The 16,999-nt window shown below is 32.9% G+C and overlaps 1 protein-coding gene across 13 annotated transcripts; it reads right to left on the reverse strand.

Annotated features, from left to right (window-relative positions):
• Positions 1-4,675: 4,675 nt before the first annotated feature.
• LOC18449001 (tyrosine sulfotransferase-like protein) lies at positions 4,676-15,495 on the reverse strand. Of its 13 annotated transcripts, none has more exons than XM_088855678.1 (7): positions 15,453-15,495; positions 11,980-12,262; positions 11,752-11,815; positions 10,270-10,659; positions 9,484-9,564; positions 9,267-9,324; positions 4,676-4,940 (listed from the first exon to the last, which is right to left on the reverse strand). In XM_088855678.1, exons 4-7 carry the CDS (start codon positions 10,536-10,538, stop codon positions 4,890-4,892), a joined length of 459 nt encoding a protein of 152 aa, XP_088711804.1. In that variant the 5' UTR covers positions 10,539-10,659; positions 11,752-11,815; positions 11,980-12,262; positions 15,453-15,495; the 3' UTR covers positions 4,676-4,889. The 13 variants fall into 13 exon arrangements, with proteins under 13 accessions (XP_088711804.1, XP_088711802.1, XP_020532165.1 ...); XM_088855676.1 differs by having other exon boundaries at positions 10,270-10,802; XM_020676506.2 differs by having other exon boundaries at positions 15,448-15,495.
• Between the last annotated feature and the right edge of the window lie 1,504 nt (positions 15,496-16,999).

Here is a 16,999-nt window from a genome sequence, read left to right on the forward strand (position 1 = left end):
GTGTTAGTCCCAATAAAAATAATAATAATAAATAAATTAAATAAAATTGACTTACTCGGATCTATCCTTAAATCACACAATAGATTGAAGATTCTATGCTAAAACCTATACACTAAGTCATTCGGTGACAGGTTACCTTAAGAGTCCTCTTTGGTGAATCCCATTCACCCATTTTCCATCATTCTCTTTTTGTTTTTACTTGAAGGGTTAACCTCTTTTAATAGAGAACCATATTTTGTAACTCTCACATTCATGGTCTATAGGAGTTGAGATCCAAGTATAACTCCTGCTTAATTCCCTTAAGTGCAGCCAATTATGATTAACAAGTTGCACCAAATTATTAATCTTATGTAATGAGCTAAACATGTCATTAGTGCACTAATGACTCACATAATAGGATGTCATCCAAGTATTCCTACAATTTGATAAAAGATATTTGGAAATTAAATAATTTTGTACATTTATAATATAAAATAAAATAAATAAATAAATTTCTTACAAAGAATCCAAACACACAACTGGGTTTTCCCTCCAGTGACACTGAGTTTTCCCTCCAGTGTAACATCATATAAATGGAAAGGTTTCTATACTTCCCCTACATCATAGAAGATCTGTGCTTCCCCTACCATCCAGCCCTCCAATTTGATCAAGAGAGTCATTCATCGTTTGATCTTACATCCGACGTCTCAAAGTATTTTATTTTTTGTTTTTTTATACAAATTGTATGAATATGAAATTTTCTACGTGTCATCTTCTCATTGGGGGTGCACCTATAAAAAATATTAAAAATTATTTTTTGATAAACTATAGGGACCAAAATACCCCTTGAATCTTTTAGGGGCATTTTGGTCATTTTATTTTTTGGAAAAAAGCTTTATATTTTTCGCTAATGCAAGTTTAATAAAGGATTGGACATCCAAAATTTGGTATCAAAATAGTTAATAAAAAAAATTAAAAATAAAATAGTGTAGAAATGTGACATTGTGATTGGGGCAATCCTAGCCCTCCATTTAGAATGAACGATTCGATAAAGGGAAGTATATAAGTTTTATGTTACAGGGGAAGCATAAAAAGCTTGCTCTCTTATAAAAAACTGCAAAATAGATCCTGGTATATGGAATTGCTTCATGTCAACCACATGAGATTTCACATATACTATACAATATAGCTTTTGTATCATTATTGAAAAATAAATTCCCGCGATAAAAAGACCTGATAGGCCATATTTCCAACATTAAGTGCGGTAAAAACTAACCCATATTATATGATGTTATAAAAGGACTTGTATCTCGTTGGAATCGCGTTTGTTGAGTTGATGACATAAGTAGAGAGAGAAGTAGAGTTAGAGAGAGAAAGAAGAGATAAAAAAAATTAGAGAAAAAAATAAGAGATAAATATTAAAAAGAAATAGAGATAAACATAAAAAGAATTAGAGAGATGAAAGAGATAAATATAAGGAGAAAAGGGTTTACGTACCCTATAACATGGTTTAGTTTTTACCGAACTTAATATGCCGTATAACATGATTTAGTTTTTAATGTACTTAAAATGCCGAATAATATGTGTTAGTTTCTACGGTATTTAAAGTATCATAATTATGTTTCACGACAATACGACTACCGTGAAGGTTATTTGGTAAAAAAAATATCCAAAATTGAAGAAAATAGGTGTGGACGAGGTTTATGAAAGTTGATGGTTTTTTAAAAAAAATAGACGAAAATTAAAGTATATTTGTGATAATTTCCCTTTTTTGTTTTGGTGTGGTTTGTAATTTGTATACTACCAGAGCTCTAAAGAATCAAAGTAAAGTAGTTGTCAGTCCATTGGGTAAACAAGAATCGCTGAAAAACAAAAGACTAGATCCAAAAAACATTAAAATTGCCCGATTTTGTACTGTTGGCAGATAAAACTCATTTTTTCACTATAGTAAACTTTTGTAAACTAAAAATCTAAAATTTGGGAGTGATTTTGATCGAGTTTTGGAACTTTTCTATATTTTTAACAGAAATATTATTTTTATGATAAGATTTGGATTTATCAAAACCCAATTCGAACAACAATTTATCTCGTAATTATTGGGTTTTTATGGTTCTTCATTTATTCAAAAAAATACACCAATCTCTTCCGTGCTCTCTTATTTATCAACGAAATCGATTGATTATGGGTTATTTTTCAATCTATTGAAGTTAAGCCCTCTACTAATTCTCATGTTTATCAAGTTGATTATCGTGATTATCAAGTTTAATCACCTTAAATTTACGGTTTTAGGGTTATATTTGTGATTTTTCTTCTTTCCGCCTAACTTCATTTTTTTTGCTTATTTCTACACCAATTCATAACGTTTTTTGCTTGTTTTGAAGCTTTTGAAATCAGCTTCAAGAGCCCTATACAGATCAATGGTTTTATTTCGCCATTATCGATTGATTCGTAAATAAAAGAGGTAATGTTGTTAGTATGTGAAAAAATCACCAATTCTATTATTTCTCTCTAATTACTCCATAAGTTTTCATGATTTTTAATTTATTTTGAAGTTTTTGAAATCATCTTCAAAAGCCCTATACAAATTCGTGGTTTTTTGCTCCAATATTGACTTATTTCGTGCAACATAGAGCTAATATCAATGAACAATAAAAAAAATTGTAAAATCAAATATTTTTTTCTGATTTATCAACAATAATGTTTTAATTATTATTATGTTTTTAAGATATTGAAATAACTTGAAAACCCCTATATTGCTTTATGTTTTATTGCTTCAATATCAATTGATTTATTGCATCGTAGAGATAATATTGACGAACTGTGTAAAATCTAACATTTTTCTCTAAGTTATCAACAATAATGTTATGATTATTATTATTATTTAAGATATTTAGATAACTTGAAAACCCCTATATTGCTTTGTGATTGTTTGCTTCAATATCAATTGATTTATTGCATCGCAGAGGTAATATCTATGAACTATGTAAAATCTAATATTTTTCTCTAATTTATCAACTATAATGTTTTGATTTTTTTTTTAAAGATATTCTCATTTTATTTGTATTTGAATCCATTTTATTTTTCAATAGATTTTCCTTTATCTTTTATTTTATTTTATTTTATTTATAAATTTCTATTCTATTTTAGATTGATGTTCTATCATTTTATATTCATACATTATTTATAAAATTAGAAAATAAAAATGAAATAAAATAGAATTAAAAATATAATTACAATTTAAATTGAATTTAAATATCTAAAATATAGAATAGAAATTCTTATATTCTTATTTTTTATATTATTAGAAGAAATATTCTAATAACTAAATATTTCTATCTATAGAACATAAATTCTATTATACTATTTTAATGTATTATATATAATAAAATAATAAATAAATATAATATAATATAAATATATTACTGGCATATATTATATATTATACATCATATATAATATTGTATATTATGTTATATATGTAAGATTTTTTTTTTTAAGAGTTATAAAAAAACGAGCTCTAAAGAAAGCATTAATTATGAAAAAAAATGAGAGGTCATTTTTTAGAATTCATGAGATGTAAGAATATTGTTTTAAAGAGTTAAGATAAAAAGATAAAAAGAGTTCTAAAAAGAAATGTAGCTCCCTCGCACAATCGAACTCAATACCTCTTACAGACTCACGCAACATGAATTTTTGTTAAGAGAATTATAGAAAAAATAGCTCCAAATTAAATCCAAGCCATTAAGAAATATATAGTTAAAAAAATAACTGTAGTAACAATGGTGACCGCAAAATGGTAGTAACAATGGTGGCGCGATTGAAATGAATGAAATCTGCTACTCATTTTATACATGCATTTAACTTGCGTGATTTTTAAAACAAAAAACTGAGGATGACTCCGGCCAAGTAAATCGGATTCGGACGAGTACATCGCCTTGGCCAGGGCACGAGTACCTTGGCCGAGCCGATGTTTTTGAACCTTGTTTGATTCATTCAACAACTCAGCCCTTGCAAATGAGCTATCGCCTTTGCTTCATTTGCATGGCAGTTTCCTAATGTACCCAAGTAAGAGACCTTTATTAGAGTCTTTTGATTACTCATCCATGGTCCCCCGGGTTACTAAAATATCCATCCAAATTGAGTTTAAGTTGACCCTCCGAGGGGGAAACATTCTAATTATTTGAGGGCAGGGTCCCAATACTTCAGAAGTGCCTGTGATTATGTCATCTTCGGAGATTCTGGTTTAGTCTTTTATGATGGCCACCCATTCTGCTTAGTCTTTTCCAATGTTGATGTTGGTCTTAGCGAAGGTTCTCTTATTTCTTTCCTTTTCCTATAAAAAAATGATACAAATCTAACAGATCTATGAACACTATAATGGTCAATATCGAGATGATTAATTTGATGGTTTTCCGAAGCCAAATCTACAATTTCCATGAGTTTTGAGGTGAAGTTTTACTTATTTTGATAGAGCTACGGCCCTATCAAGTTTTACCACAAATTCCAAACCCAATATTTGTCTATTAAAAGAAAATACCAAGTGATCGACTGATGGGGTGATTCCAGAATGAGGCACCAGGCATCACCTCCATCCTCCACACTATTTTTTTTTTTTAAATTTCTTTGTCAATCTAACTTGGAAATCAGACCAGGCGAATTACAATCAGACTAGCAATTCAGGGCCGCCCGATTCCAATTTTTGGATAACTACTTAATATCACTACAAAATGCCAATCTTGATTCATAATCTCATTACAACAGCCTTCAAAAACTCAGCCACAAACACCCACTATAAAACTAAAATATAACAAACTAAAATATAACGAAGTTTAGAACAAGTGACTCATTAAGTACAGCAACATGATTCCACGCACCCACACAGAAACTGAGAATTTCTTGGCACCCCAATATTATGAATCCTTTGAATCCTCCTCTTTCATCTTCTTTTCCCATCTGCTCTTCTGAAAAAACATAATGACAGAAGTCGTGAATCATCAACACCAAAATCAACTAAGCCCAATTATAGGGTCAACATTCACAGTAAGATAAAATATAAGTTTTGCAACTGCATCCATTTCTTATTGAAGATCTCAAGTTTCCTACAAACATTCTCCAACATTTGAATCTCTTGTTAGGATAGACAGATACATGAACCAGCCTGGTTCTTGGACACAATTATAAATGCGAAGTCCACATCAAACTGCTTATTTCCAGTTTCACTGGCAAACAAACTATATGCTAGAAATCGCTAACATTTATCACCTTCTAGAGAATCTCCAGCATTATCACCTTCTAGAGAATCTCCAGCAACAAAATCACCAGCGGATAACATATAATTGAAGAGAATCAACGTGCATGCAAGAGGGTGCATGCACACACAGCACACATGCACGTGTGCACAGGCACAAGTGCACATCACATGCCTTTTTTAGTATATTTAAGTAGTAATGCACAATTGTGATAGTGGACCACCCTGCCTAAGGCTGGCAAATTTCCATAAATAAATTTTCCATCCCATTAAGCACATGAAAGCTAACTCGTAAACTTTCACTAGAGAAAATGGGGTTTGAAAAACCTTGCCTAAGCCCAAGAAAACTACCAAAAATATTTAAAAAACTAGGGCTAGGGCATGTTACTAAAAACATATAAGCAAGAACTCCCCAATCAGTGTAGTGGTAGGGATTTTCAAGTAAACCTTAGTCATTATTCCAAGGCTACCATGACCCAAGGTCAACAACAAAGAAAACAATCCCTCTAAAAAGTCCTCTCAAGAAAAGTTAAATGACGAGGCCACTTCATGGATAAATGACAATAGCCCTGCTCAGCAAATCAATCTAAGAAGCTACAGCATTATTGAGAAAAGTACTTTTTAGATGCCTTTGATCATAGGAATAAAGCCAAGGTAAGATGCATTAGAAACAATCAGTACCGTAGTTCCCTCAAAAATTCCTGAAAAAACTTCACTGGACTTTGTTTTCCTTTCTCTATCTCTGAATCGAGACGGTTTCCGCATCCCATTACTCTAACCTAAAAATCTCCTCAAGCAAAAGCGCATTCTGGTTCACAATAGAACTGATTTTTTTTTTTTTTTTTTTTTAATTGCTTAAGAACATAAAAACCATTAGTTCATTCAACTCGCCTCTAAGGTTCTACAACTTCCTCTCTAATTTGTCAAATCAAAATGAGTCCAATGACTCAATGCAAAGATTTGTAAATGATTTCACATATAAAAAGGTTGTGTAGCCACTAGCCAAGAACCTTCTATCAAACAACAAAGGAAGGCAAAAAATGACCCCAGATGTGCCTTGAACAACCACTTCTAATGAGATTCTTACTCATAGAAAATACAAGGGTCCAGGAAAAGGGCAGTTCCCTGCAAAAGGAGAATTTCCTTTGCCTAGTTCAAGGCAAAGTAAGAAAAAACCATCAGGCTTTTCAGAGATTCCAACACTTTCCTAATCACCATTGGACTTTTATTTCTTTTTCTTGGGGAGATTACTACAACTTGCAATTTAGCTCCTTAGTTGATACATACCATGTAGTTCTCATAGTTAAAACAAGCAATTGCCTTAGGAGCCACAAATTCAAGTTCAATCAGGACACACCATGTCAACTTACCAATTCAAGCAGGATATGGTAAATAGCATAGATGAATATTGAGAAAATATCAATCAAATTGCCCCCCAATCAGGATTGCAAAACTTAAACAAGCAAATGCATTTGGGTAATTAAGCCCTACTTGAGTGGTCCATGCAAATAACAAAAATACCCATGGTTGTTTAGAGTTAGCAACATAGAACAAAGGTTTACAATGAAAAAAGTGAGTTCCATGTTGCTAACCATGAATGACTGTGATTGTTTTTGTCATTTGGCAATTCTATATCGCAAACTTTGAACAACTAGGGGTATTTTCATCATTTGGCTAGGGCCACTTAAGAAGGGGCTCAATCACCAAACTACACATGCTTGTCAATAGTTCCCAATCCTGAACAGGAGCAGTTTGGTTATTTTTACAATAAATGAAACTTAAAAAGAAACATTCCTAATGTTAAATAGGATGGTTTGAGACCTTTATTGATTTTGTAAGGTAATTTGACCTTTAATTGATATTTTGCATAATATTTAGTAGTTCTCATACATGTGAACCTAATGTGCCTAGTTCTCATCAGCGATTGACTGTTTTAAGTTGTGACCATGGCTACATTTTCTAGAACACTCCTACAATTCCAAGAGAGCAAATTGAGAAATCTAATTTGAAATTTGAAGTGCAAGTATGAGTCACTTAGAAGTAGGGAACAATGGAAAATACGAACTCTCTTTAAGGTATTTCGCAGGGCCCTAAGTAATACTGGAAATCTGTTAAGTAAAGATTCTACTGAATTATATATCTCTCCAACCTCTTGCCCTGCCCTAATCGGCCACTTTAAAAAAAAAACAAAAAGCTGGCTAACCCCAGTTGCTTGATCATCAGCAGAGTAGATAATCTTACAGGAGGTTGGACATCCACCTCTAATCCCCATAAATAACTCTAGTGATGGAGTTCCTATCCAAGTAGAACATCCAAAATACATAAATTTGGCCTTACGTAATTCAAATGGTTTTACATTTATCCAAGGAAATTTATGTAATTGCAAAGAATTTCAAAGGTCGTTTAATGTTTTCCACGGAACCCCGTAATCAGTAGTTTTGTTGGACCAAGTACATTCCACTAGGATTTGCCTTATAAAAATCGACACATCTGATTCTTTTGAAAGAATTAACACGCTGTGGTAGATACTCAGTTGTAACCCACATAGATTCAAGGTTTAGATCCATCAAGATTAACAAATGTGTGCCAATAAAATATTGCAGTAGACAATTATCAATTCAACATGCAGAATGTTTAATTGATATCTTGGCCCACAAAAAGCATCTTCTACACTCAGGAAATATCTTGACCCACAAAAACCATCTTCTACACTCAAGAAATGAGATAATGTGCAGCAAAAACCACTCATACATAACTGATAAGGCTCAAACTTGGTTGTCAATCCTCAGAACCTAATCTAATATACTCATCCATAGTCACTCCTAACCCATCTAAGATAGGACATCCACTCATTTAATAGGAAATACTCATATGGTAAACTAATCTGAAATACCTGCCTCTATGATTCTTTTATGCATCACACATTCATTGAACAACTCAAATGTACATATAATCATGAAAGAGCCAAATTATTAAAAAAAAAAAAAAGAGAAAAAAAGGGGAAGAAAGGAGCCCTAGATGTATCTATTAGACATTTGGACCTAGATCAATGGTGGCAAGAGTACAAAGCTAGTCAACGGAAGATGTCTTTTTGGTATTCTCCAAAACATGTTCACTTCCTGCTCTAGGCCAAATTGCATCAGGGTATCCTTGTTCTTGCTATGCATGCTAAATAAAGATATTATTCCTAAAATCCCAATGGTACCTCCATGATATTTTCACCCAACTAAACCAATGGACAGTTAGGAATTCTACTTACATCCTTTCTATCTTCACATCTACTCATGCATCACACCGTATTGTTGTCCTTTATGAAATCAGAAGCAGGATTAATCACGCACAGCCTGAACATCTAATAGCCAATAAGGAGCACTACGGAAGGTTTGTCAATTTGGATATCAACATACTCTTACTAGAAACTTTTCTTTTATCTCTACCTCTAGAATCACCAATTCATCATAAACCATCCTGCAAGTTCGTGACCCAGTACTCATCGCTTTGTTCCCACCATTACTTTTCTTCCTACTGCACCTCTAGAGATTCCTGAACCAAGGGATTCCCTTTCTTATAGCGACATGACTTTTTTTTTTTTTGGAGTAAAGGCAACCGGATTAATAATAATAATTAATAGATAGTTACTACTTTGAGCCCAGTGTTTAATGGGGCCTACAAAAACAGCCAAGAATAAATATATGTATTCATAGAGAATTTATAGAGAAACAACATTATTCTCCTTTTCTAGTATCTTAATGATTTGGTATTATTCATGCATTCCACGAAAGATGAAAGTATGTCTCTAGGAACAACAGCATATAGCATTGTAACATCCAAAACAAGATAACTGAGATTTTTAGACATTAGGTGTGGCCTTACATTCAATAATGACATTACAATTACTAAATTCTCTATTACTACCTTGCTCATAAACCCCACTTCACAATGGAAAATAATGTTACAGAAAATATAACTGAGTAGTCACAACAAGTGGTTCTTAACTCATCAAAAGAAAAAAAAGAAGAAGAAAAAAGGAAAACCTCACCTTGTATTTCAGTAACATTTCTGGCATTTTCTTCATGAGTTCAGCAGTTTTTGCCCTCCTAAACAAGAGAGAGGAAAGGAAGAATGCCCAGTCAAATTTCAAAGAGTGGGAAAGGAAAAAGACGAAGAAAAAGGAAAGGCCGGAATCCAATTCCATTTCCAAAGATAAAAGTTGGAAAGGAATCCAAATTCAACAAAAACATCAAATATAATCATACTTCTCTGCTGATATTCTATCGCACTTGTGACCCTTCCTTTTGCTCCTCATTTCTTTTCTTGGTGGATCATATGGCCAATCCCTGGCATAGCCCAAAATAATTTCGCCATAATCACTCAAATATGAAGAATCAGAGTTTTAGTGCTCCAATTTTTAGAAGACAGAGTTATTTGCAAAGAAAAAACATAGGAGTTCTTAAAACTCTAATGCCTCAATTCAATTCATTTATGCTTCAGTCATGAGAACTTCCAAGCAATTTAGAAACTCACAAAAAGAAAAGGTTTACCATGTTTAACCCAAAAATTATCCAAACAGGAAATACGAGTACAAACTGAAAACAATACGTAAGGGAGAGAGGGGCCAAGGAAGAAGGGCAATAAAAATATTGGGAAATAAGGAACAATGAAAACAGCCTCAATTAATGGATGAAAGAAACTACTGTAAATCATATTAAACAAAAATAAAATGACAAAAATAAACTAGAGCGTAGCATATCTGCATTTTCAATCAACTGAATAAACCTGAAAGACCAATAGCAATGCACCTCAAATCACATAAAAAAACCCTAAAATAGCAAAGGAGAAATCAAGGTGTGACGGTAGCCATGATACTTTTTCCTTTTGGTATTCCCAAAATATGATGATAAATCAAAACAAAACAAGAACAATGCAATTGGGATAAATCAAATCAAAAAAAGAACAATAGAAGTAAAAGCATTAATAGCAAACAAAATCTGAAAAATCAAATACAAAACCATAACTACAACTAGGGCAAAAAAGACACATACTCTCCAGCCAATAAAACTTCCTTCCTGACTCGAGCTCGATGTCTTGCACTAATGGCGAGAGGTTTCCATGACCCAAGGTGCCAATATCCCCAAACTCCCTTTGAAAGCTCTTCTTTGTGCTTTTCGAGTTTCTCTCTCCATGGATAACCCCCGGCTGGTTTCTCAACTAGACTTGCAGATGAATTTGCAGAGAATTTTGAACCATTTAAAGCCGATTTTACACCCATTTTTGCTGCATTTACAGCAAATTTCACAGCTTTTGCAGACATTTTTCGGAACCGCGCCTCCTCTTTTTTGGTTTATTATTTCATTCTGCAGTGCAGTTCAGTATATGGGCGTGTTTGATAACTGGAAGGTAAATATTCCCTGGAAATTGGAACTTCTTCTTTGCTGTCAATAAAGAAGTTACTATAAGAAGTTCTGGGTTTCTGTGTTTGATAACCTGCTGGAATGTTAAAGAAGTTCTGGGTTTCTGCGTTTGATAACTTGCTGGAACGTTAAAGAAGTTATGGGTCTCTATCTTTGATAATCCACTGGATACACAGACAAAATACTCTTTAATCAGTTACATAACAGGCCTTACTCTGTAGTCTACACACACAGGCAGAATAACTATATTATTATTATTATGTGTTTATCAAACATCATTAGAAAAGACCAAAAGAGCGCATCAAACATCTAAAACTATGTTACTATTGATATATTCATTTGTGAGGAAAATAAGTCCAATACAGCTATATGAAGGGCCAGTTTTCAACTGATAACATACTATAAACTGTATAATAGTGAGCAGCATTGACATTTTAATGATGAGCAGCATTGACATTATAATGGTGAGCAACATTGACATTCTTTTTTGGATAGTTCAGTCATATGAAAGAGTTATACAAACTTTAGAAGCAATAAACCTTTAAATATTTCACAATTACGCCAATCACAATCATAACTAAAATTCACCTCAATCATTAAAGAGAATCAATTTTCTCTCATTCAAACTTCATGGCAATGATTTGTTCTGTTTTGCCTAGAAAAACTATTCTATACATCAAATAGTCAGGATTAATTAAATTGAATATTGGATTCTTCAACCATTTCCTGAACTAAAATTCCACAACAAACTCAACAAATTTCCTGCTGATTTCCCTGAAAAATGTTGTTATTTTCCAGTCAATCTATAACAAGTTGTTTTTTTTTTGTTCTCTGATTCTATAACTACATTCTCAATTGTTAGATAAAACCCTATGCTCGATATTGAAAAATAAAAAGTAAGCTTAATCTAACCTATGGCAAAAAAGAAAGCAATACTGCAATTTTTTTTCTTTCTTTTCTTCAAAACCAACAAAATAACTATCAATGAAGAAAAAAATAAGCTAACCATGAATCAAATTTAAGCAATCTCATTGATTATCTCATTTTCCGATGATAGCAGTCACAAAAGATAAAAAAAGAAAAAAGGGGACACCAAATGGTTATGATTGTCACCTGTGTAGTAGAAGAAACCAGATGAAAAGAAGAATTGGAAAATGAGAGAACTGTGAAATTTTCCCTACATAGAACAATTTACCACAAAACAATATTAAAAAAAAAACCCTAGATCCATTTTCACCATGTTCGGAACCTAGAGAAAAAATCAGACCAAAAAAACCATGGGATAGAGAAAAAAAACAGAGGGAGAAAAAATTAGGGGAGAGAGAAAAAACTGAGATATACCTTTGTGAGGAGGCTCATAGGCGCAAAGAGAAAGCGCAAGATGGTCTCCGCTCTGTGGTTACGGCAGTCGGGGACAAGCAAATACCCTCTTCTTCGCGAGGGCAGTCGGGGGTGGGTAACTTACTTTTACCCTTCAGCGAGGTTCCCAGTAAGTTACCTCTTTGACTTACTTGTTTTTATCAGTACCTCGAGGTTCCCAGTAAGTTACCTCTTTAACTTACTGTGTTTATCAAGGGTGAAGTTTGCATACGGATGCATCCATAGGTGTAGAGGTAAGGTGCACCTTCAAATTTTATCATGGTATATAATTGTGATGTAAAAAGTTCTTCTCAAAATCTATTTTTATATCTAATTATAAAAGTTTAAATTTAAAAAATAGTTAACATCAAGTAGATCTATAAACATATGAAAATCTTGAAAATGGACGGTGTAGATAATATGTTGTAACATGCACTATTTATGAGACTTAAAATCTTTTAAGTTTTCATAGTCATACATCTCGATGTCGAGATGATCAATCAAAGGGTTTTTCAACATTAAAACTACCCTTTCCGATGGATATGTTAGGGGCATCCATAGTTCTACATTATGGGCCTGTTTGATAACTGGAAGCAAGTTCATGAACTATAAATCGGAAGTTCCTCCTTGCTGAGAAGATATAAGTTACCGTAAGAAGTTCTTGGTTTCTGTATTCGATAAACTCCTGGGAAGTTAAAGAAGTTCCTGGTTTCTGTGTTTGATAACCTCCTAAGAAGTTAAAGAAGTTCTTGGGCCTCCTCTACAGGGTTCCAGTGGCTCAGCAGTTATAATAATGCCTCGTTAGGTTGATTTATTTAAACTAGAAGGCACTAAATATTAAGCATAAATAAATAATAAAAAGTACAAGGCATTATAGCTCAAACATAAATAGAGAATGCAAAGAACGCCAGAACAAAGTACCACAATGAATTTTAGTAATCATTGGAAGCTCAAAGTACAATCCAGTAACCAAGTCCTACAACAACGAGAATGCGTATCTATATCGTCTAGTCACTTTAAAGAGAAACAATGCAAAAAATTGTCATATAGAGCTTAAGGAAACTCAATGTGTTGAATATGCCAAAACTGTACAAAGTAAATCCATCATAGAATTCAACATAAAAGATCAGAATAAGAATGCATTGACCACAATGCAACATGCTGAACTGTTTAGCATTTCGCACACAAAAGGTTCCCAAGGATGCAAAAAAAGACGATGATGGAAATGTACATGCGCAACCACTAACATAACCACCCTGTACTATTGAACCATAAATAAAGCATAACAAAAGAGAGCATAATAACAGAAATCTAATCAAATCCTATAAAAGAAAGCAAGATAATTAGTAAGGGCCTACTCTTCAAGCATAGGTTTCTCTAAGTTCAAGTTGTCTATAATTCAAATTCACATTCATAAAAACCCATGCAAAAGGTGCATAAAATATGGCAGGTATACACAATCAGTAAGGAGCTAAATGGGCAATGAATAGACTAGAGAGCATAGAAATAGATAAGTATCAGAAGAAGGAAATATCTCATATAAGAAGAGACCCAAGGTCTCATCTGCGGTTAAAGCAATGTCTTCCATTATGAGCCATCCCATATGAAATGTCATAATCAGAATATTGTCATCAAGTCCATCCCCAGCTAATGCTCTCTCTCTACACCCACATGTTGCATGAAAACATCTCACCCGATAACTTCACCTTCCCCTTAATGACTAAATCATTCTAACTATGTGATGCCATCATAATCATTGCAGCCAATCTTATTGTTTCTTTCAAACCAAATACAGCTGAAGATCCTTACAATAAATAACAGATAGCATGGTAATATTCATGATAGAGTATTGCCACAATTTGCAGCATAATGAAGAAAACCTTCTGAATAACTCAGCATAATTTTCTAAAGGGCATTGAAAAGGTTAATGGATAAATTGAATTGTCATCCAAACGACATCAGAGCAATTTCTCAAAGAAGGATGTAACATGGATTAATTAAAAAGAAATATAGAAAAACGACAAACGACAAACTACAAACAACATTTTAATTAGCCATGAAAGTAAAGTTGATCACTTCGGAAATCAGTGTTCAATAAGAGCACTGAAAGCAAATCCTCATTCATTATGAACCCGAAACCACCTTCCAATTTCCAAATTTGACTATGATCATTCCCAGAAACTAAAGTTTCTTGACAGAAGTCCTACAAAACTAAAACCAATAATACTCATTTGATGCGAATAGTCTCTGAAAAATAGCATATGGGTGTCAAATTTCTTCTCTCTCTTGGTGTCATGGCATGGACAATAGTCCATGTACTTGGTATCACAGAACTCGAAGAAGTTGGGGATGGTGGTCTCATAGTCTGATAGGTTCGGGAGTGAAGGATCAGAGCGGTGGTGTTCAAAGTCCATAAAGGGTCCAGATTGGTGAAGAGTAAGGAGATCGAGCCTTACCCCATTACCAAAACAATCTGCAGTTGAATTGGAGAATGAGTTTAAGAGAAGGGAATATGGTTTTTTGCGGAGATTTGAACTAAGCAAGTAGGAGAAGAGGTAAAGGAGAGAGATACAGGAAAATATGAATTACCCAAGCTAATCAAACTACTTTTTTGATGGACTACCCAAGCTAATCTGAAAATCTGAACCAAGTAAGTCTTTTTTTTTTTCTAATCCTCTTTTCAAATAAACTATTTTTGGAGTGGCTCCTCTAAATAACATTCGATTTGGAGCTCCAAAAGATTTAAATCTTTTGCATTTGTCCACAATTGAGTTTGAGGGTTGAGAATTCTTGGAGCTCTAATTCAATTTTTTCAATTTTTTATGGGATTGTTTCCATAATAAAAACAATATAACAAATTTTAAGGTTTGCATGAACTAGGGTGATGCTAATGTAGCAATCTCACAGTGAATCAAGCTAATCAAAGTTACAGCAGTCTGGAATGAAGTATACTGTTTCCAACAAGAACCCAAACTATCAAATGATTGTGCATCCATATTTTTATCATGCAGACAACCAACAAGCTCTCTAATATCTTATCATGCACACAACCAACAAGCTCTCTAATATCTTATCATGCACACAACCAACAAGCTCTCTAATATCTTATCATGCAGACAACCAACAAGCACTCTAATACGGATAGATTGTCAGGGAACTTGATGTCAAGCACTCAAAACAATCAGTTAACCCTGAATCTAGATCTACAACATAGAAAAATCACGAAATAAAGCTTTTGCATTGCCTTAGAACTCGATTTACAACATAGAAAACTATTAAACCAATTTAATACTACATTCAACATACGAAATTATACAAAATAAGTAGATTTAACCCTAGAAATGTTTTTATAGGGTTTCCTCCAAAAAAATCCTGATAACAATGTTGCTAATAGAGAAATCCGAAATTAGCAAGAAAAAAGAAGAAAAAAAGTGCAAAATCAACAAAGACCTCACTGATTAGCGGTACTTATTGAGGTTGCAAGGCTGCCAATAGTACTGGTGAGAGGCTGCCTTTACTCGGAAGAGAGAGCAAGAGAAAACTTTCGCAGTGGAGCTGCTGTTTTGCTGAGCGGCTGATTGCGAAGAGAGGGGTGACTGAGCGGCTGAGTAAACCCTACGGCACAATTTTATCAGGGAAAATTTTGTTATAAACTTCCCTTTTCAAGTTCCAACTTTTCAGTGGAAATTTTTTTTACATTCAAAGCTGGGAACGTTTTTAGTGGGAACTTTTTTAACATTTGGGAACATGATAGGTAGGTTCTTTATTTACCTTACCATTTCTTATCAATCACAGAAGATGATTGAGGAAGCAACTTCCTATTTCAATCCTGCCCCATATGGTAGCAGCTTTATATAAATTTTTTTCATGCAAGTGGTACATTAACACGTAAGTTCCATCTTTGTTATTTTCTAGCTATCAAACATGCCCTTAAAGTTTTACATATAAATAACATTATTTTTGCTTTTAATTTTTTGTTGCAAAATCAAGAGCAACATATTGATAATTTTGATGATTTATTGAGCAGGAAGAGGCTTCCAATAATCAAAATTGACATAAGTTTCTCTATTTATCTCTATATATAGATTTTACCTAAATTTTTCTTTATAGTAAATAACTTATAAGCAAGTCCTGAATTGATTCCTCTGAAACTAGGCATTAATTTGAAATTGATATTTTTTATATTGGTTGCTCTAAAATTGAGATAGTTTTTGTCCAGATCTTTCCTTTGTAGAAAATTATTTTATAGCAAGTCTTGAATTGATTCTTCTTAAATTAAGGATGATATTAGGGAATAATTTGAAATTAGTATCTTTAAATAGGGTTTCCTCTAAGATTGGGATATTATGTGAAATTATGTGCTTCTCTATTTTTTTCTCTCAATATCAATTTTTCAGTTTGAATTTTGATTTTCAACCTTTCTGTTGAGTAGTATGGAGAATGGAATTTTTTATTGCTCTTATACAACTTTCTCATGCTGAATAAATGGCTTTCTAATGTAAGATCTAGAACATTTTTCACTTTAAGTTGCAACATTGACATTCAAGAATGGTTCTTCTATCTCTTAAGATTTTTAGCCGAAGGATAGAATAAAGCTAATGATGTTTTTTTTTGGATGCTGTTAACGAAAAAAACTGATGATGTTTCAAAATTTAAAGTATAACAACCTTCATAAGAACCAAAAAAAACCATTTTTACGAGTACAAAGCAGGTAATTGAGTTTTATAGGGTTTTTAATATTATAAAATGTCATTCAAAACAATTTTTATTTCATTCTATTGCACATGTTGCAGATTTACCCCAAAGTGATTGATATAATCATTCAAGGAAAAATCTTCCTTGGAATATCATGATATCTGCTTATCATTAAATTAATTATTTATATTAGGATTATTGTAGAGTATTCTAGGTTTTGCTCTGAATTTATTTTATTATCAACATAATTTTTAGGTTTTTCCTCAAAAAATTGTAATACTTTTAATTTAATTTAGAACATCTAAGG

This window comes from Amborella trichopoda, chromosome 13, assembly GCF_054954075.1.
Source record: "Amborella trichopoda isolate Santa Cruz 75 chromosome 13, AtrichopodaSantaCruz75HAP2 v2.0, whole genome shotgun sequence".
NCBI lineage: Eukaryota > Viridiplantae > Streptophyta > Magnoliopsida > Amborellales > Amborellaceae > Amborella > Amborella trichopoda.